The sequence below is a fragment of the Arvicola amphibius genome, chromosome 8 (assembly GCF_903992535.2).
Source record: "Arvicola amphibius chromosome 8, mArvAmp1.2, whole genome shotgun sequence".
NCBI lineage: Eukaryota > Metazoa > Chordata > Mammalia > Rodentia > Cricetidae > Arvicola > Arvicola amphibius.
In genome coordinates this window covers 61,379,846-61,400,907 of record NC_052054.1, presented here as the reverse complement: position 1 = coordinate 61,400,907, position 21,062 = coordinate 61,379,846, and the positions used below count along the sequence as shown (strand labels likewise).

At 43.5% G+C, this 21,062-nt stretch overlaps 1 protein-coding gene across 1 annotated transcript in view; it reads right to left on the bottom strand.

Annotated features, from left to right (window-relative positions):
• Positions 1-20,656, bottom strand: part of Sim1 (SIM bHLH transcription factor 1) — a 77,920-nt gene extending 57,264 nt beyond the window's left edge. The window contains exons 1-8 of the mRNA XM_038340318.1: positions 20,482-20,656; positions 11,239-11,321; positions 7,972-8,061; positions 7,395-7,503; positions 7,178-7,263; positions 6,401-6,600; positions 6,146-6,252; positions 5,319-5,466 (exon numbers count right to left, since the gene is read on the bottom strand). Of these exons, the coding sequence (XP_038196246.1) occupies positions 5,319-5,466; positions 6,146-6,252; positions 6,401-6,600; positions 7,178-7,263; positions 7,395-7,503; positions 7,972-8,061; positions 11,239-11,321; positions 20,482-20,656 (998 nt within the window). The remainder of the gene's footprint in view (positions 1-5,318; positions 5,467-6,145; positions 6,253-6,400; positions 6,601-7,177; positions 7,264-7,394; positions 7,504-7,971; positions 8,062-11,238; positions 11,322-20,481) is intronic.
• Positions 20,657-21,062: the final 406 nt, after the last annotated feature.

Below are 21,062 nucleotides of genomic sequence, written 5' to 3'. Positions count from 1 at the left end.
ATTGAGGTCTTTAATCCATTTGGACTTGAGTTTTGTGCATGGTGATAGATATGGATCTATTTTCATTCTTCTACAGGTTGACATCCTAGCATTTGGATGCTCATCCTCCTAGACCTGGATGGAGCGGGGAGGAAATTGGACTTCCCACAGGGCAGGGAACCCTTACTGCTCTTCAGGCACAAGAGGGAGAGGGAGTGGAGGGGGAAGGGGGAGGTAAATGGGAGGCGGGGAGGAGGAAGAAATTTTTAATAATATAAAAATAAAAAAGATGAATTCAAAGCAAATAGAGCATATTTACATTCCAGTGTTCATAGGGTAGAAATAGAAGAATTAGGAATTTGAGGGCTACTCGGTAAAACGTTTTCAAAAGGGAAAAAATAGCTGGGTATGGTGGCACACCTTTAATCCCAGCACTCTGGAGGCAGAGGTAGGCAGATCTCTAAGTCTGAGATCAGCCTCGTCTACAGAGCAAGTTCCAGGACAGTCAGGGCTACCCAGACAAAAAATCCTGTCTTGAAAAAAAAGCAAAGAAACAAAAAGATCATTTTAATTAAGGTATATTAGAAAATTTTAGGAAGAATTAAGATTAAATGAATATTAGTGCTGTGTACATAAGAAGGAGCTCTGATGATTTCTTAGGGCTTCTTTTCAATAGAGGATTTGGTAGATACAAATTACTATTGATACTACTGTGCCTTCAATCTGTTTCTATAACTATTAAGATACATAAAGGATCATCTGCTGATAATATTGATGTTCAATATAATTGTGATAGATATTAAATACATTTAGGGATGGACTCTATTTTATGGGTAAATGTTGTGCACAGTTACAGTTTTGAGCCATCAAAAAGTGCTCCACAGATCTGTGGCATAAGAGGGGTCTGTTTGTTATTTACTATAGGTCAGACGTCATGTGCAACACAGAAGAGGAGTGGTTTTGATGATTACATATTGTTCACCAAGTTTTAAAATGTATTTCCTAAATCTTACTAGCAATAGAAATAGCATTTGTTCTTAAACAAATTTTTTAAAAATTTAAATCTTAACACTGAAATTAATTGGGCACCATTAACCTATCTGGAATAACAAATGAATTCGAAAGTGTTTTAACGTTCACTGATTAAAGCAAGGGTATATAAAGTTTTCTACTCACCAAATTTGCTACATTTTTAAATCTTTTTTAATTATGAAAATTATGAGGCTTCTCAGAATATTTAACTGAGAACAGCATGCAAACAAGAACTAGAGGCCTGGAATCTGTGTTTATTACAATGCAGAGCACATTTTTCTCTGATGTTAAGTATCTCTCTTTCAACATTGATCAACTTTTCTACAAATTCACGGAGATACTTAGAAGATAGCCACAAATTTGGATTGTCTCCATTTGTTGTTTTTAGTAACATAAAAATTGAAGTTTTTACAGAGAAAACTACTTCCTTCTATGTGATCTATAACCCACCCGACAACAACACTTGAGATTTTCCACAAAAGCAGTGTTCTAAATTCTAAACTTAGTAAACAAGCAGAGGCAAGCTCTTTACCAGAAAAAAAAAAAAAAAAAAAAAAAAAAAAAAACGGCTGAAGATATTAATCAGATCATTCAAAATCTAATTTTTCTTTTTCTTTTCCAAGCACAACATCACAATAGTATTACTCTATAATTCTTATTAGAAATCAAGTTTAAAATATGCTAGACTTTAGGGTTATAGAAACCATCACAAAGTACTCAAACTCTGTCTATCAGCCTTGCTAAGGTCACCCGCCAAAGAACACTTGATAGATATTAGTGGTAGACTGATTTTCATGGCACATATAAACTAAGGTTAATCCATACACCACTTGTTTCTATAGGCAGTGATTTAGAATACTATAAATGTGTCATCATGTACAGTAGCTAGGCAGGACATTTAGGATGCAATAACCACAATGTCCATAACTTTATTTGAAATTATTTAATAGGAAATATATTCATAAAAATCAACCACATACAACCATAGAGGGACATAAAAGAAATGTGGGAAATAGCAACAGTGTACTATTCTTTCAACATATAGGTCTGAAAACAATGTGGATATTTTAAATGATAGTTGAACCCCATTGATTTATCTTAAAAGTAGAAGAGTATTTCTTAATTTTGAAATGTATGGTGTCTATAATCATAAAGAGATTCAGCATTTTCCATTTTCCTTTAATTACATTTCATAGTTTATTTGGGTGTTTCACATTTTCAATTTTCTTTGCATTAAATACTGATGTTTTCCATCTGAACTAGCTATGAGTAATTACTACTACCAATTAAACTGAAGTACATATGAATTCCAGACTCCAGTCTTTGTACAATGTGCTTTCCTTTTGTACTTTACACTCCCAGGCCTCTCCCTAACAGTCGCTGTGGTTAGTTACATTCTCAATGTATCTATGCTGTTAATACTAAGGACAGGTGTCTCTCATATTTAATGCACATTTTAAAGCCTGGGAGCACTCAATGTATAAGAAAACCCTCTCTAATTATGCATGTCTTACAGAAAGTCATAAACAGACCTGGTTTTGTTTTATTGTGATGGAGGGATATTACAAAAACACAGTAGGTGTTACATTGAACCACAGACACCAAAGAAGCAGGGATTCTTTATGCTCTGGTGTCTTTGCATTTTTTTCTCCTGATTTGCAAAATTGAGTGCTGATATTGAAGTCAGGAAGGCACAAGGTAAAGAGCATCTCCTGCTCTAAAATCATCCTACTTTCCCTACATGCACCGCTGCAGCTACTCATCAAGGCAAGGTTTAGGAGATTTCTGTTCATTGGTGCTTTTATTGGATAATAATGACTGATTTTTTCCTAAGTGTATTTAAACAATATGTTTGCCATCAGAAAATTAGAAAAATAAACTTCTCATGAACATAGCTTCTACCAAAACACCACACTCTCATTTGATCATTGATTACTTAAATTTTTCCTCTACTTTCATGTCATGAAAATCACTTCAAAGTGGACATTATGTAAAAGTTTACATTTGGAAAACATCTGGACTGTCAGGTTATCTGGGGACTTGCTTAGTATTTAAGGGCACTGTTGAGGTGGTATATTCGCAAAGGATTCACTTACCATTCTCTGTCTGCATGAAGTAGCCCCCAAACAAATGGGGCTATTCACTACTATCATAGAGAATCAATAGGCCTGTGGTTAATTTGTTAAGACAATGTAAATTAGTAACTTCTAGCCAGATGTGCGATACACACATCAAAGGAATGGCAACCTGTTCGTTATGGAAATCCTGTCAACACACACAGACCCAAATGATGACATTTCATCTGAAACAGTTTCCAAACTCGCAGTTATAAAAATTGTTCTGAGAATTTTTATACAAGGAATTGGAGCTGAGACTCATAAAAAGGGTAACCAATGTCAGCTTTCCATATTGTGTGCCTGTGCATATATGCTTCTTTGTGTGTGCTTCTATTTTCAGCTGAGGTGCATTACATTCAGTAAATGTGTGCCTGCTAGTTTTCCTTCCATAAATCATGCATTTCTCCCATTACTTCCTTTTTAATCAGATGTAAAGTTAGAACTCTAATTTGACAGCTCTCAAGAAGCATGTAAAGAAAGATGCAGACAACAGAAGGAAAAGGAACACTTACCCACTGAAAAGCAAAGCAGAATATTTCAAAATGACTCCAAACAAATTAAGCTTATCCATTGGGAGGTCAAACTTTCATTCAGATCATATGAAGGGGTGTGTGTCACTATATGCCCGGTTGTTTGATAAAGAATAATTACTAACTACAGGCACCACCAGAGAACAGAGGTTACATAAAATGCTTGCTATGGCTCAGACACAAAATGCACCTTCTTTTAAAATGTTCCTTTCTTTTCCATGGTAAGCAAACATAATTTTTCACCCATCAATACCTCTGCTTCAAGGGTTTATTTTATAAATTATGCCTTGCCAATTTCTCATGTTTATTTTAATAATATGAAAAACATTAAATAGATGGATTGTTTCATGATACTCAAAATAATGGTATGTTTTTACTCTGTATTAAAATACACTACCTCTTTGCTATTACAAAAATCGAATCTTTCTTTTAACATGGTTTACTAAAAAGTAAGCAATTAAAATATTTTTAATGACTACCTATTTTTAAAACATATCATTAATTTTTAATAAATAACACATTTGTATAAACAACACATATGTATACATGAACTTACAAGCGCAAACACACATCTGCATGTATAAGTTTACAATAGACCTAAGCATCTTTACCCAGGGAAAGGCCATAGCCACTGCTAGTCTTTGAGTTCAAACACAGCTACCTATTATTTTTAAACAAGCAATCCTTATTTAAATTTATTTTCTGAATCTACCAAATTTTCTTATTAAACAAAGCACCGAGTGTTATTGCAAAGCATATATCCAGCCACTACATTTTTCTCTGACAATGGAAAGCAATGTGGAATGAATACAAACCTCATCTTGTACTTTATACTCTATTCCAAAGAACATCCTTTAACCAACTTCCTAATGACAAAGTAGCATTTCCGCTAAGTGTCTGGTGTGTCAATACTTCCAAGTAAAAAATTTCTGAGGTCCCCTAAAATCACAAGTTTTCAACCCTTTAAGAAGCTAATAAATACACACACAAAAGATTTCTTTATAAAGACTTCAGCCCTATGCAACTTGACTTTTGCAAACCCTGCACAGAGTGTGCTTCTTCAACAGGCGCGTACCAGACCAAGGGATCAGCTGCAAGGCATGTTTCTGGAAAGAACAAGATTCCAGTGCAGCTGCAGCAGCTGTCCTGTCTGTCACGCCCCTCAGATCCAGCGAAGATGTTTCAATCTAGCACCCACAAATTCTTGTTGCCTAACACATAGCCTTTACTTTCTAGAGGTTAAAGTTCTACTCTGCTGGTCACTCGGGCCCCTTTTATGTTTCAAGGAAAGAAATGCTCCTTCAGAATTCTAACTTTGATTGGAGACTGTTTAAAATTAAGAACTTCAAACCCGAGATCGGAAAAAGTGAAACAGATGGCCAGTTTCTTAATAGCAAATGGCCCCGTACGTCGAATCTTTCCCTCTCTCCTCTTCTTCTTTTTTATTTAATACAGGGTTTGCTTGAAAGGTTAAGAGAGAAAAGAGAGCAAATATGGACAGTATTGAGAAAACTCCTAAATCTTTTCCTAGAAAACGACGAAGAGAGCCTTCGAAATCCCCGACCTGCATCAAACCGCCTCTCCTGGGAGATCAGAGCCTGACCGTGCACACAAAATACAGTTGGAGAAGGTGGTCTCAGGCTGACACTCAAGCACTCACGTGAGAACGTAATTGACGCTGACGATGCAGTGAGGCCTCGAGGAGCGGCTGTTGTGAACGATGGTGGCGTAACTCTGCACCCAGACCCAACCACCGTGCTTCGCCAAGAACCTGTAGTACTTGGTGGTCACTTGCCCCTTCACCAACACTAGAAAGACAGACGTAGATGTAGATGTTGTGAACGGGCCTGTCCTGGACAGGTCCCAAGAGCTTGGTGGTTTGAGTACAAAGCCCCTCATTGCCATACCAGTTGCGCCAGTGCAAGTGGGAGAGATGACGGGCAAATTCCCAATCAATTGACTGCCTGTTAAACTGAATCGACACCCCCCCCCCCCGCGTCCCACTAATAGATACCTATTATATGCTAATGATTGATGTGGGCCCTCCTGGGGTCCCCGCTGTCTTCCACACTAGCAATGGGGAAAACACTAAAAGTTAAGGGTTTTCCCAGACTGACTTTTCCTGCTGTAGAAGGGGAAGTCCAGCTCTAAATCCTAAATCCTGGGAGATTAAGCTCCCAGCAAAGCTGTCTCAAAAGCGAGGTGAGTTAATGCTGGATGAGGAAAGTAGCCTAGGTTGTTTAAACAGTTCTCATCTTTAGTGATGTTTGCAGGTGAAGAATGAGACCCCACTGGGGGAACGCACTCCCTCCCACTCCGTTAGTATTAGCAGCTCCGTTAAGTCAGAGATACCAGACGGGCCGCAGCAGTCCCTTTCCGAGTCTCTCCTACTACTACCTCCCCTACCCCTCTAGGGGAGAACTCCCAGCAATCTGGACTTTAGGCCTCCAGCTCCGCCACTCCCTTGAGAGTAGGGTGGGACCTTACGTAAGTGATGCGCGCAGCGTAGGTGGAAGGTGTCACAGCCATGCACGTGATGATATAGGGTCTTCTCAATCAAGTCCTGAGGTTCATACCCAGTCAGCTCAGCCACCCTGGGGGGAAAAATCCCTAGGGATGAATGTAGGCCTTTTCATCACCAGGGTTCTTGGCCCCATTTCTTTGGCTAGTAAGATCAAGGGAAAGCTCTCCCTCTCTAAACTCTGTCATTCTTTAGAGTCCCTTTCTCGACTGCCCACCCACCTGGAGTCCAGGAAAATAAGCTTCATGTCCAGACTGGCTCGGAACATGAACATGTTGCTGTGTAGTTTGATTTCTGTGACAGCGCTCGGAGGCAGGGAGTGACCCACAGCCACCAAGCCCACATTCTGGTAGCACCCATCGAAGGGCGACATATCCAGGCTGTACTGGCGGATCTTCAGGTAGCCGCTACAGTGAATGACCTGTGGTGAAGGGGGAGGGGCGAGACTCAGCAGAGGTCTGGAAGAGCTCCCTAAAGGAAGCAGAGGAGTTGAAACATGTTAAAATTCTACTTGGCCACAAACCATAAGGTGCCCCCAAACGAGTGGCCGCACAACCAGGGTGAATTCACGTGGGAGCTCGGAGCTCGGGAAAAAAAAAATAAGAGAGATATGCAAATGGTTGGTTCCCCCAAATCCTGAAATCCTACCACACATGAATTGGGGCAGGGAGCCTGCTCTCCATTGATATTGGCATTCAGCTAAAGAACCCCAGCTTGCAGCTAAGGCTTTGGTCCTTAACTCCCTGAGAGATAAATGACTGAAGGGGTTAGAAGCTTTACAGTTCCTCAGGCTCCTCTCTAAGAACAGCCCAGTGTCCTGACTTAGTCTTTTAAGTGTCCCTCAGGTACCCACAAAGTTTAATGACATTTCAGGGCTGCGCTCTAAGTGTGGTCCACAAGTGTGATTCTTGGGACAGGCACCAACCTCCCTTGCCCCAGAAGCCTTAAGCCCTGCCTGGCCACCCTCAGAGTGGACGTTCCAACTCAGCCACACACACCTTGTAGCCACCGCAAGTGAGGCCAGCGTTCCTCTTGGCTAAAACACACTTCATCCTCAGAAAAAAGGAGCGTTCAATCTCATACTCTGGAGAAAAGAAGAAAGACTCAGGATGAGAGACAGGCAGCCAAAAGAAGCAGCATCCCAGCCAAGACTAACTGGTGGCAAGCCCCCAAGCTGACAGTCATGAGCAGGTGGGCAAGGCATGTCTACCTTACCCTGGACGAAATGAGAATGGTAGGGCTGGTGAGCCGTGAGCACCGCTGTCATCTCGTCATGGTCAGCTGGGTGGATATATTCGTAGATGCTGTTCCCAGTCAGCTCCACCTGTAAAGAGGAGGGGTCACCATCTCTGCCATTATACAATGACCCCAAAAGAAGCTGAAAACTTGCATGGGGGGGTCTCTAGGGCCATAAAGATGAAATAGGCTCTGCTACTTGCTACCTGATGCATCTTATCTAACTCTCAGCTTCCTCACCTGTAAAATAATCATACATGTCATGTCGGTAGCAGTGAAAACAATGGCAGTCATAGTCACACCCCTTGGAACATTTGTGTGGAAACTCCTCCCACCATGTCTGGCTTAAGGTAAGAATTCTAAAAAGTAGCAATTATTTAAGCCTGCAGTAAGTAGCAAGCTAAAGGAGAAGGGAAATCCAGGTAGTGGGTGACTGAGTCCCTCTGTCACCTGAGAGGTTTCCAGTGCCCAAATGCAGATATGAAATGGTTGGGAAGCCCTCCCCACAATTCCAGCTGTGAACACTGCAGCCTGGAAGGACGAACCACTCACCTACCTGAGAAAGGCCCAGGTGAACTGAAGCTGTCTCAGAAATGTACATGATCTTTCCATCTGGGGCCACCACGAAGATGAAGCCATCCAGAGTCTGGGGAGGCAGAAATAGAATGAGAGATCTGAGAAATGAAGCAAGGAAAACAGAAGTTAGACACAGACAGTACCGAAAGGTGAGGCTGTGACAGACTGTCCAGAAACAGGACACAGAATAACCACAAGAATCTCCTTTCTTGAACTTCCCACGTCTGTAAGAGCAGCACACTGACAGCATTGGCAGGTCAGAGTGAGGCTATGGACAAGGCTAATGGCCTATAAAGACTCAAGATCCACTCAAATGGAAAAAACATCTGTGGCTCACAAAAGTCTGGGTGGGGAATGGGATCACAGTCTTCAACAGGAACAGGAAGTAGGTAAGGCCCTCAGGACAGTGGTGCCAGTAAGAACCTCTGTTAATATTCAAGGGTTCCATAGTGGCAGTGATCAACAGTAAAGAGAGAAATAGCTTGACTTGAGAAAGATCCAGAAAAGCAGACACTGGTAGACATGGGAGAACTGGCAATTTGAAGTTATAGACAGAAGGAAGCTGGCCAAGAGTCTTTCAGAGTCAGGAGACGGAGATTTAGGGGATGAGAGGCTTTTCTGAGCAACCAGTCATAAAGCAGTGTGACACTGTGTGTTCGTGTATGTTTACACAAATGCATCAAGCTGGCAGTCTCATTGTAAAGAAACTTCGGTGACTTTCCCTGTTCCTTCGCCTCTGTGGATGAGCTAATGGAGACCTATGATAAACCCAACTCCTCTTAAGGAGCTCAAAGGGACAACCAGCCTGAAGATGAATGTGTTGACCACAAAATTAAGTAGATAGAGATGAATAGGCAAGAGAACCAGTAACTGTGCATTACAGAGGCCTCAAAGAACTTGAAGAAGGAAGGACTGAAGAGAAGAACACCTCAAGCAGAAGAAGCAATGTAGTAAACTCAGAGACTAGGAAAGGGAAGGGTTAGTCTGATGTGTTAAGAGCTGGTGAGGCTAGTGTGAGATGGGAATACATAAGCACATACTCAGTGGATTTTTAAAGTTTGGAATGACAATTTGGGAAACCTGAAATTGCTCTGCAACTGTTATGTTTCCAACAGTAATTTAAGCAAGAATAATATATTTTTGTGTGTTCTTGTTCCTTGGCGGAATGTTCTACATGAATCAGGATAAGGAGTCCATGTAGCTATGGGCATGAAATCACATCTAAGAAAGGGGAGAGTCTAATTTAAGGATGGTACTGAATGCAAATTTTATATTAACTTGCTGGCAGAAAGAGAAAGTAAGGTTGATTTCCTGGCTTCAATAAGAAGGTTATGCAGAAGAGTGGAAACAGAGAAATTGAGATTTTGTTGTGAGCCTGTGTCATCTCTCCAACTGGAAACTAAGCTGTTGTGTAAGTAGAAGTGTGAGAAGGGAGATAATACATTCTTGTCTTAAATGTCTAGGTGACAGCAGGAGACAAAAGTTGAGAGTCCAGAAGGTGGTCTAAAGACCAGCTTGGGTCACAGGGACTAAGAGTTCAGGTGACAAGTGTTGGTTTATGTCTTGCAGAGTCTTTGGAGCTGTGAGAGGAGAAAGGAGTTAGGACTTTTCCAAATGACATCACAGGCAATGGTATGACGATGATGAAGAAGAAGAAGAAGAAGAAGAAGAAGAAGAAGAAGAAGAAGAAGAAGAAGAAGAAGAAGAAGAAGAAGAGACGATGACGACGACAGAGAGAAGAGAAGATAGATAAATTGGGGAAATTGTTGTTGGACCACAGGAAAGAAGAGAGTGCTCTCACTAATGTCACCTCCTTTGCCCAAAGGACTCTTTTTCACCAAATTCTCTCTAACTCAGCCCATTTCAATTCAGAATGGAGGCCTCCTCTTTCCCTTTCTGATTTTGCTCTGAATACCCATACCACCAGCAACACCAGGGCATGCCTAAGAATGAAAACATCAGGAAGGCAGGGCTTTTCGGGGGGCACACCACTGTGTCTGCTAGCTGAATGAGTTCAGGAAAGTCCTTGATATCAGGACAAGTGGAGCCTGTGTAGGGCCCAGTGCGGGGGGGGGGGGGGGGGGGGGGGGGGGGGAATCAGACTGGAGGGAAGTGGGAGCCAAGGGAGAGGAGAGTGAAGAACCCCTGAACTTCAGAGTGTTAAAGAACTGCCAGAAGTCTAGTGAAAGGGGAAAAACCCGAGAAAAGTATAAAGGAAAAAGCTATTTGGGTTTTTGTTTTCTTGATCACACTGCTAGGGAAAAAAATATACAGGAACTAGAAGAGATGGCATGGTGAAGTCAGGTACTTCATCTGAGGTAAGATGTTTCAGCAAAGGGAGCTATGGGCTTTTCTAGATAAATTCAAAGCGGAAGCCAGATCAGTAGGGAAATACTTATCCAAGCCCTTTCTTTGACTGAAACATCTTGCCTCTAGGAAGGATAGGGGAAAGCAGCACTGGGAAATGAAGGACTCAGCCTCAGGACTCTGTTCCTGTTGACTGCTTCCTAGGCTCCTTAGGTTCCAGGATACTATGCTAGGAGACCCTAGTGGACCCGAATAATAGTAGAGGGTGCAGGGTGGGGGGAAAGTGTCACTCCTAAAAATGCCACTGGGAGTTTTATTATTTTAAATATTTGCTCTGCAACTTAAGCGGCCAACAAGCAGTTAAAAACCCTCTGCACTGCAAATAGCAAGGTAATGGCCACCTCACATTGTTTAAACTCATTACTGGGGGTGCGTATGTGTGTTGTTGTTGGTTTGCACAGAGCTTGGACTAGCCTGAAGTGAGGGGTACTGACAAAAGGAGTACGCCTGGGAACTACCGGGAAGAGACGAAATGAGTTGCAGACGCAGCTGGATCCGGAATGCGCCGGCTTAAAGCACTGAGGGCATTTGCAGCAGATTCTGGTTATTTCCTTTGCAAATTCTTCATTTCAGACGCTTCTTCAGTCCTGCCTCCCAGGCCTGGTGCAGCGCGCTACAGTTTTCTTTTTCTTAGGCGAAAAGCGACAAACGGAACTCCCTTTCTTGGATGGAGCCCTCCTGGGGCCTTGCCAGGCTGATTTTTTGCAACCTTGGTCGTCACTTTGCCTTCCCTTCAACCTTTCAGGCACCACTGGCCCACCCGCACCCAGCTATATTAAGAACTCAGATCTAAGGGGAACTATTGGGATCCCCTCTTCCCCCCCCCCCCCCGAGAAAACAGAAGCCCGGGTGGTGCCCAAGCGTAGTCTTGCGTCTATACCTGGAGTAGATGAGAGCCGAGTTCTCGACCAACGTTGTCCAAGGGACTGGTTCGACTGGTGTGGCCCCACGCCTCGCCAAGCCCTATGGAGACACACAACCTTCAGTAAAAGACAGTCGGGGGCTAGAATGCAATTACGGTTTCTGTCACTCAGGGAGCCGGAGTAGCGCGGGTTACCACCGCCGGTTTCCAGATGCGGTCTGGAGGGTGGGAGACTAGGTCAGCTGGCAGCTCCTGTCCCACAGGAGTTCTAGAGGCCTCAGCCCTGAATAATTCTAGCACTATCTTCGGAATGGGTTCCTGTTTTCTGGTGGGAAGAGTATTTCTTTTCCCAAGTTTTCATCCTTGTCCTTATAAGCAACCTGAGACCAACGCAAATGGCACTCAAAGAAACCAGAGACCACCCGCTATATAGGCTCAGTCCCTGGTGGCCTTTCTGATTGGCTGCCGGGCTTTCTGGACGCTGGTTTCCCTCAGCCTGACCTGAACATTCTTGGAGAAACCCCTATTTGGGGTTGACTTTCAACTTCATTTTCACTAGCATCTCTAGACCGTGCCTTATCCTCCTCACCCTTATTCCCCCTCCCCACAAAAACCACCAACTACTTTTTTTTTGGAGTCAATTACTTTGAGGTGCCAGCCATTCGGCACCATTTTCGCTCTCTTCTGGACTTAGAATCGGTTTCCCCACTTGTGTAGTACCATCTATCAACAAAGACAGGCCATTCTTCCCCTTTGTTTTAGCATGTCAACCTTTCAAGCCTTTGACACAAACTTTTTTGAATATGCTTTAAGAAATATTTATTTAAGAATCCCCATATATTAGTATAAAATATGGTCTATACCCGTATTGAGAATAAAATAAAAATCACAAAAGATGCATAGGCGTGTTCAACTATTTGCGAGTATCTTTTAAATGTTGCTGATGAAATTACTTCAGTGGTTAAATCCTTTCGTTTTTACATCACGAACAAGACTTAATCTTTTTTTTAAGGTGACCTTTTCGTTAGGAACAAATACTTTGAAACATATTTGTTTGACACGTAACAAACATGCTCGAATTGTAATATGGAAAGAAGAGTTTTTCACACTAAGACATCCAGTTAGACTTTTTTGAAGGTGTTAGCTAGGACCTGCTTCCTAAGCGAGTGATCAAAACCCTGACAACGAGTAATGGCAAGCGCCCCTCAGGCTCAAATGGGGTCTTTCTGGGTGTTTGCACACCTAAATAAATCTAACGATTTCCGCACTGCTCTGCAAATATTGCGGCTCCACTCCTGCGGCTGCCTCCCTCCGTTGATAGCGCAGTGTGATCCTCCCTGACGCTCCAGCACGTCTGGTTTCCCTCCCCAAGTGACTCTGTGATCCTAGCCCCAGTCATCCTCGTGGACCAGTATGCGGGGGGGGGGGGGGGGGGGAGCTGTCACAGTCACCTATACAAATCCCTTTGATTTTGCCGTCCCCTCCCCTTCCCTCCACTCCCCTCATCCTCTTGAGTTTTGGCCCCGTGAAGGAGTTGGCCACATCTAAAAAAAAAAAAGAGAAAGGTCCTTCCTTGCTGAGAGTTCCGAGGACTTGAGTGGCGTCAACCTTGGGCCCCTCAGACCCCTCAAAACCAGAAGCTTCGTGAGATCAGAGGGCAGGATATTCCCGCTGGTCCTCCAGCGGGCTGAGGCTGCGGTTGTCTGAGACTAGCTCTCGCAGCCCCACTAGCTAGCAAAACTGCGTTTTAGGCAAAAAACGTCTTTAATAGAAAAATTTGAGGGTCGCCTGGAACCGCTCGGTACTTTAAAGACCTGAAAAAAATCACCGGGTGGGGTCGTGGGGTTGTCGGGGGCGTGTAAAAAGATCTTGCCTCCGAACTCTTGGCGCCTGTTTTGCTTTGTCGGGTTGTGCCCTCATTAGCATGCGCCTACAAGGGAAAATAAGACTTGCCCACAGGTTAATAAGCAGCCCGAGAGGGTGCGGGTGCGAGCTAACAAGGGAGTCCCTCCCAGGTCTGTGCTTCCCCCACACGCACACCTGGGAGGAAACTTGGTTTCACAGAGGTTGCGTTCTCTTTTTGTCCGCAGAGAAAACCTGTCACACGGTTGAGGCTGGGTTAATGTTTTATGAGGAACCGACTGCCCCGCTCTACCAGTGGATCTCACCAAGGAAGGAGCTAGCCCTCCAAAGTGTGGAGGGCGTCTCCCCAAACTAGTTCAAGGTTCCCATTCCCCCAAATCTTAAAGTTCTGTCATGGACCCTCTCACCTCTTTCCTTCGATGAATCTCCCTAGCACCCGGTTTAGTTGGCAAGGGGGCGGCTGAGATTTCGTTTCTGCACTTGCCCTACCGCAGAAAATGCCCAAATCCTTTGATTGTCTGTTTAAAATGAGGAGGAACCAGCTCTCTTTGCGGCGGGATTACAGTGAGAACAAGATCTAAAGATCCCCTTGTAACTCGGTGAGGCAGAGGGAACAGGGTTTTGCAAAGGAGAAAAGGCGCTCTGTGAGGGAGGCGATAACTAAATCAGGTTTCAGACAAAAGGATTTTCCCCAGCTAAAGTGGCTGAAGACAAAGGAAAACATAATCTATTTTGGAAGATTTCCAAGATATGCCACATTAACCTCCAGCAGATAAATTTTACTTCTCTCAGGCCCCTCTCTTCCCTTAAAGTCTGGTTTATCGTATTTACATAAGTAGCATTAGAAGGGATGTATCTATTATGAATCTAAAGGGCTAGCTCACATTTCATGTGAAAACCCAAGCAAGTTTCACTGTTGCTTTACCGTTGGTGCGCGGTTGAGCCATTTCCATTTAAATACCCCCTGACCCAAGGATTACCTCAATGGACTGACTGCGCGGGTTTTGTAATTTCCTGAAAATGAGATTTCGATTTATAAAACAAGAAACCAATTAGTAACCAAATGAGGCGAAGTAGATCCACTAAAATTGACCTAATCCCACAGGCACCATTTAGGCCCGTTCTTGGTGAATGAATGATGAGCCCCAGTCTAGCGTGCGCTCAAAGTATCATCCAGCTGTGTTATTGCAAGCAGCAAAAATAAATTGATCGGGCTTTTCCTTCGAATGAATTTCATGCCCTTGACAAAATACAGATTACAGGCCAGGCACCATTACCGCCTTTGCTCGACCGGAAAGAGAGGAGCTTGTTGTAGTGGCCCCTTCTTTCTTTCCTTCGTCATTAGCACGGCATCTCCATAGAAATGTGCCCCCCCCCCCCACGCAATGCCTAGTATGCCTTTGAGGCAACAGGGAGGTGTCCCATGACCCGTCTACCACCGGGGACGCGGTGAGACAAGCTCTTGCATATTCCTTCTAACTTCAGGTCCCCAGAGGTTCGTTGCTGCTACTTGGGAGGAGTGTGTGAAAAAGAAAGCCAAAACCGCCCAAATACCACTTATTCCTCACTGCAGAACTTGTGAGCTCTGACTGAAAGCACTGCGCCGGCTAGCGCTCCGGGTTCTGGCTCTGAGTCCGTTCAGCCACGGAGCTCTCTGGGGTAAAGAAGGTTGTGGAATGGGTGCTCCCGGCAGAACCAATTCCTCCTGCACTCCCAGGGCAAAGCACTTCGTCCAACACTAGAGCGCACCGGTATCTCCACTGGAGCTGGAAATTAACCCAAGCCACTGCCGGAGAGGGGGCTCTCGGAGGCTCAGTAGACCCACCTCGGCAAGGCCAGTCCTGTATCGCTGCGTGAACCCACAACTGGTGCCCTTCCCCTGCACGCCCGCCTCTCCCGGGGCAGAGCCAAAGTAACTGTGCCAGGAATCTTGATGTGTGTGTGTGTGTGTGTGTGTGTGTGTGTGTGTGTGTGTGTGTGTGTGTATGTGTATGTTTCGCAGCTCAGCTCAAGGCCGCAGGTCACTCACTAGTCACGTTCTCCGTTCTCCGTGCTTCATCCCGCCCCGGAGTTTACGCTTCCGGTTGGGAAACAGAGGCTGCAAACCAGGCTGTGTAACTCGGACCGCACCCTCTGCGCGTCACTGAACACTACAAGCACTCAGGGGCAGCAGGGTTTTCCCAGGTCTAGTTTAAAACCCGGGACCAGTGTCCTGCATGTAGGTTGACGGTGTCATGCGCGCTGATCCAGGGCTTTAAGTCTTCGGAAATGCCTGAGGCTTGGCAGTGCCACCTCTGTACAAAGACCCGCACCTCCTCTATGGCAGGGTGACTCCGCACCTGGTGACCTACGGATCCAGCCCTTCCGCGAACAGGGCACGGACCCTATCTCCGCTGAGCTTTTAACCACCGGACTGGCATCATTGGCTGGGCAGAACAATGGATGTATCACACTCTGGTTGTCCAGCAAAGCCTGTCCTAAATTTAGGGGTGACCGATTCTCCGTGGACCTAAGATCCGGTTGGTTTGGAAACTGTGTCCTAAAAGAGAGATGTCACAAAAAGAGAATCCAATATATCGGGCGGACTTAGTGGGCTGCGAGCTTTCTGAGATGGAAAATGCACCGTAGGGTCGCGGATAAAAAGCGACCCGGGGGTGGGGTGGGAGGGTGTGTGGAGGGAATGGAAGGAGGGGAGGGAGTGGGAACTTGGATTGGTGTTTTGTTTTGTTTTTGTTTTTGTTTTTTAAAATCTATTAAATTAAAAAAAAAGAAGCGACCCGGAGTCTAAACAGAACCACCAGAGTATCAAATCTGTTTCAAACCTGCGGGGTGGGGGGGAATTGCCCACTCTTCCCATTCCGTTCCCACTTTCTGAGTGGCAGGACTGACCCTAAACCTAAATCTTGGTGGTCCAAGATGCGGGCAATGAGTGCCCCACCCAAACTATCGATATTGTTACTGTAGGTTTCCTTGTCTTGAGAAATACCTACACTGACAAGGGAATACCGCAAGAATCCAGGAGTTTGCATTAGAAGCTTGCATCTGACTGTAAAAATTCAAAGCTAACAAGATCCCCTAGAACTGAACGCCCCCCACCCGCCGCCAAGAAATAAAACCAATTCTTCTATATTTAAGGATATTTTCTTCTTTTGGATGGGTGATTGTGTCCTGGTTGAAAGCATCCCACCATTGCTTATGATGATGTGTTCGTTGTTTGGTATTAATTAATGATATATCCATTTCCTTAAAAATTGTTTTTCCATTGATCAAGTCCACAAGTTCTAGTCCGCCTTGCACACAGTTTAATTTTGCACTCACTTAAAACAAACATTAAAAATTGGAAGTCAGCAGAGAAAGCCAGACTTGAGCAAAAACTGTGCTTAAAGGAGGCTTTAAATGAGAAAAACTTGTGTAAGAAAACAAACACAGAAACTCAATACTCAATCATTTCCCCAGGCAGCAAGAAAAACAGCCTTAAATCACACATCCACGTGAGAAACTGGCTTCTTTTTATTCTTTAGGTTTTTTTTAATACTCAAAAATATAATGATTAAGAATTTCAGTTTTTTATGAATATTGTAGATCTTGTGAATTTCAATCCTATGATTATTTTTATTTTTCATACACATATTGACAATGAATCTTACTGATATTACCAAGATTCTAAACAGATTTGAAAGCACCTTTGATCTTTCAGTTTATTCTGCATGACACTATGTATGTCCCTAGCCAAAATTACTTTAGAACTGGGTAACAACTATGTTATTTTTTGTTTGTTTGTTTCTTTGTTTGTTTGGTTGGTTTTGGAGTCAAAGTTCTCTGTAACTTTTGGAGCCTGTCCTGGAACTCGCTCTGTAGATCAGACTGCCCTTAAATTCACAGAGTTCCTCCTGTCTCTGCCTCCTGAGTGCTGGGTAAAGGTGTGCACAACCACCACCTGGCTAAACTTCTTTTAAAGTTGAATTTTTCCTGTTTTGTACATACATAAAGTCATGCTGGTATTGTTTTAATGCCTTTTTAAATTTCATTTTTATTTTATGTGCACTGATGTTTTGTGTGGGTGGCAGATCTTGGAGTTACAGACAATTGTGAGTTGCCACGTGGGTGCTGAGAATTGAACCCAGGTCCTTTAGAAGAACAGCTCTTAACCTCAGAGCCCTCTCTCGAGCCCCTTGTTTTAATACCTTAATACAGTCTTTCTGGCTTCCATAACACCAAGGATTTATATTTTCTACATTCCTTAAGTTTTCCTTTTTGAGACTGTTTTCAAATGGAACGTGATTAATCAGATGATCTTCCCCCATGTTGAATGATTGCACAGTGCCCTTCCTTGATCTTCTTTTCTTCTGATTAAATCTCTAATGCTGATCTAATGTTTGTTCCTCCTCCTTCCTCATCTTCCTCCACCTCCACCTGTTCTTCTGGTTTGGGCCTCAGCTCTTAGAGCAAGGACTACAGGTGTGCACCACCAAACCCAATTTAAGAATAATTCTTAGTTATTCCTGCATCATTTTCTTCTCCTTCCTCTCTCATTTTGCACTCAGCTGTTCAGCATCATCTTCTTGGAATAAGCAAATTAATGCTGAAACATGGACCCAGACAAAAGTCACTACACTTATTGGGGCGTGGGGGGCGGGGGGGGTTACAGGGAATGACCTGTTTTCCCTGTTTTCTCTATCTACCTTTTATTCAGGGGAATGTGGGAGAATTTTTTGTTTGTTCACTTACCATATAACCTTTGGGCATTACCCAGTAGTATAAAAGTGATGGAAAAAAGGAGTTTTACAACGTTGTTTTGCCTATAGCTGTGGTAGCTGTGGCATCGGATTTGTAATCATTTGAGATTAGACAACTTATAAAAATCTGTCTTAAATGCGATAGGATATTTACCATGATAAAATAGCCGTACTTATTCTTAAAACAAAATTTTATTGAAAACCTGCTGTGTAGTAGGAATGCTTCAAGATGTGTAAAGTAACTTCAAATTCTATTTAGCATCACTAAAAAGATTACAGCGATTAAAAAGTGTTCAGTTTCCCCCAATGCTTAGAATCAACCCTAAGTAAAGGCCCATGTGCAATTTGGCACCCCCTGCAGGTAGTCCCTGGTTCTGCGGCTTGTCACTATTTTACTCCTTTGAAAACTGTTGAGTTTTGTAATTGTTTGTCGTTGTTGTTTTCTTTGCTATCTTAAGGGGCTGTATTTGGCTTTGGGGTTTTTGAAGCTCAAACAACCTCAAAATTAAAACCTCATCCCTAGGTGCCAGCTGTTCTGATGATCCTGGCTAACTCATCGGGTGGAGGCCGCGGGTGAGTTATGAACTCCACAGAAGCTGGTGAAATAAATGATGTGCCCAGAGTTCACACATCGAGCATCCCCTCCTCCTCATAAACTCACACTCACCCGTAGAGGAGAGGAAAGGTGGGAGGGGCCGGGGTTCAGGAAGAGAGGGTTATAGAAAACACAATTTTCGGTTAAAGTAGCCAAATGAAATGACCTGGCCACCAAGAAGACCTCAGTAGAAATCTTTTCAGGTGCTCTATTAAAAATAGCGAGAAAAAAAAATAGCGAGAATTTGCTTTGGGTCCTTCTATCTCTTTATAAGGCGATTTTTAATTTTAAAGAGCTAGCGTCATCAGAAGAAGGAGTCGTCTTTTAAAAACAAAATAAAACAAACAAAAATACCCAGCCCGGTCCTCTCCACGGTCTGCACCGAGCAGACTAAGGTCTCTGGCTTGTGGGTTCCGGGGCTCTGTTGAGTGACTGCTGGCGAAGTCGGCCCTCTATTCTTCTCCCGCGGTTATTCGCTGCCCCACAAGCGGCACCATATGCTGCTTCTGATCAAACAGCGAGCGACATCGGCACCGATAATTGAGGAGACCCACTAGAAATCACGCAGAAAGGGAACCCACTGAGACCACAGGAGCTGACAAATCTCTGCTAATAATCCTGTTAGGAACAGCGCAGCCAGCGGAGTTCGAAATAGCTTTATTTTTATAAAGTAGGCGCTGACAGCATAAAAGACAAAGAGATCTCTTTTTAAAGCAGAAGGCTGTGTGGCACAATGGTGATTTTCCCATCTGCAATTCTCAGCACAATTTGGATGTGAAATGTGATTGTGTGTGTGTGTGTGTGTGTGTGTGCGCGCGCGCGCGTGCGTGTGTCCTTTCTCCTTGAAAAACAAACCCCAAAACTTTTTAGGTATTATAAACTGTGATTTCTCTCCTCTTTGGATTTCAGGGTGAAAGTAGATATTAAAGGAATTAACTATATAACACCACTAACGGAGTTGAGAGTAGAAATCAACTACTTTTGTGGCGGCCCTGACTAATTTGCAGCATCTCTGAAAGCTTTTAAACAAAGATCAAGTGAAGAGAACTTCGTCCCCTAGTAATAACTACTCCCTCCCCATCAAAATACCTAAAACCAACAGACAACATGTCAAATGTTCTCATGTGTAAATAAGCACAGATCTTTCTCTAGACGTTTTGTTTGTCTAGCAATCATTCTTTTACATTCTCAAAACTTCTTCCCCTAACAAAATATTTTTTCTATTCTGGATGTTATTTGGCTGCGAGTAAAGAGCAGCAAATGGGAGATCAAAGCGCCCCTTCCCCAGTGCGCAATAACTTTTCCCAGTGAGCCAAAATGCTTTCACACACGACCATGTTCTGTGAAGACTGCTTTCCTTCTCACAGTGAATTTGGGTCACTAAAATTTCAATTTGAAATCTTATCTGCTGTTACGTTATTCTAACTTCTAGGCCGTCTGAGAATTTGTCTGGACCCTTTTGCCAGCCCAACGCTGAGGATACTTTTCAGCACATTCTTTCTGCTTTCCTTGACTCTTGGGTATTCTGAGCACTAGTTTGGTGAACGTCTTAAATACTCAGAGCCAATTTACCATAAACAGTCAAGAGACTAAGCCAGTCAGGACATACTGTTCCTGTATATGTCTGCTCACTCTTCTTGCAGAATTGTGATCCTTTTGAGAAACTAGCTGGCTCACCTAGCTCCACATATATAGGTCTATTCTCTATACCTAGCAAAAATAACAAACGGGCAATACTCCTGCTTTCTACTGGATACATTTCTGATGAGAGGAATAAAAAAGAAAGTGTTTGGATTAGTAGTACTTTCAACTGAGCCAAGTATCTGAAGTGTTGACAAAAGCCCGATTGGTCTTCCCAACCGAAAATATCGTGTGGGCTGGAGAGAAAAGTATGGGGAATAGAGAGGGACTAGAAAAGGACAAGATGGGGCGTTTGGCGCTGACTGCTCAGGGTTAAGTTTCCCTTTGCAGAGAATATATCCCGCGAGGGTGAACATTAGTACATTTCTCTTCTAGCTAGGTAGACTTACACCTTCTTTGAAATTCAATCTAGGTACAGCCGCTTACCTTCTGGGAAAACCACTCTCATTTTGAGATAGCTGGTCGTGAGTCTGATTATGGATGCTTTGTCCAGCTGCGAGGTGATGGCTGAGGGTAAAGGCAGTAATTTAGCCAGTTCATAAAATTCACTGTTTTCTTTCTCCCTCCTCGTCCGGGCAGCATTTTTAGACTTTTCTTTCATCGTGTCTCGGGCTCCCTTTCTTCTTACAACGTAAACTCCACAGACTCATCCAAAACCAAAAGTTAACTTTCAATTAGCGATCACACTCGGTAGAAACATAACTTTGAACGAAGAGGCTGAAGTCGGCTCCGGGGAGACCGGAATGATGGGAGGATCAGGAAAGTGAAACAAACAAACACACTTTCTTGAAATCGTGAGGTGTTTAAGTATAAGAAAGTTGCTGGTCCACAGCAAATCCCGGCAATCCTACTGATTTATAAGTATAAAATGCTGGCAGGACTCCCTAAGAGCCAGGCTTTTCATCGGTTCTGTGGTGAGAACCCCGGTCCTTGGAAAATCGACATAATAATACCCGACGTTTGCTTTTTCGTCCCTCTGGCGTTCGGAGCCGTTTTTTGTTGTTGTT